We start from the raw sequence: 691 nt of genomic DNA on the forward strand, positions 1-691 counted from the left end.
TGAATTCTATAAGTGAAACTGTGGGAAATCTAACACACATTTCAGGAAACGGGTCCTGTACTGTTGTAAGTGTTCTCTCTTTGTGGCCTGTGTTCCAGGTCTCTACCCTGCAGCTCTTCAGGGTTTGAATTTTGCATGTTGAGAAATAAAGATGTAATACAGCGTCAAGTCTCCCCCCTAGAAATTGTTTCAGTTTTACTCATTTATTCTATTTAATCTACGAGCGAGAACATTTCTGTGTTGTCTCTTTGTGAGCTCCTCTCTTTGAGGAGGAAATGAAACAGCCCCGTGTGAGCGAGATGCTTCTGATGTGTTACAAGAGAGTGATGTGATTTTATTGCCCTTCAAGGTATAGTCCTAAAGCTCAAACTGTGTATGTGTGCTGCATCATTTGCCTCTGTCTCTGCTGTACATCATTGGCAATAACTATTTCCTTGCACTGTAACAAGCTTTCTGCTTTGCTTACCCTGAATAGCCCAAAGCAGCTTCAAGACAGTGAACAGCAGCTCTGCATTAACGACGTATGAATTAACACGTAAGTGCACATTGCCTTTAGATGAGACTCTTTGTAATAGTTCAAAATACACTCTGGGCAAACTCCTGCGGTTCTCCTCAGTGGATCTAGCAGAAATCAACACAGATTAATGATTCTGCTTTCTTGAGTTACTTTTTTTTTTTTTTAAAGCCTTTG

The 691-nt window shown here is 40.5% G+C and overlaps 1 protein-coding gene across 1 annotated transcript in view; it reads left to right on the top strand.

The window, feature by feature from the left end:
- Window positions 1-691, top strand: part of LOC103768450 (protein sidekick-1) — a gene marked incomplete at its 5' end in the record, with an annotated part of 77,383 nt that overhangs the window by 31,836 nt on the left and 44,856 nt on the right. The window contains one exon of the mRNA XM_008935593.1: window positions 476-535. Coding sequence (XP_008933841.1) covers window positions 476-535 — 60 coding nt within the window. The remainder of the gene's footprint in view (window positions 1-475; window positions 536-691) is intronic.

The sequence above is a fragment of the Merops nubicus genome, unplaced genomic scaffold, assembly GCF_000691845.1.
Source record: "Merops nubicus isolate BGI_N331 unplaced genomic scaffold, ASM69184v1 scaffold1892, whole genome shotgun sequence".
In the NCBI taxonomy this organism is placed as follows: domain Eukaryota; kingdom Metazoa; phylum Chordata; class Aves; order Coraciiformes; family Meropidae; genus Merops; species Merops nubicus.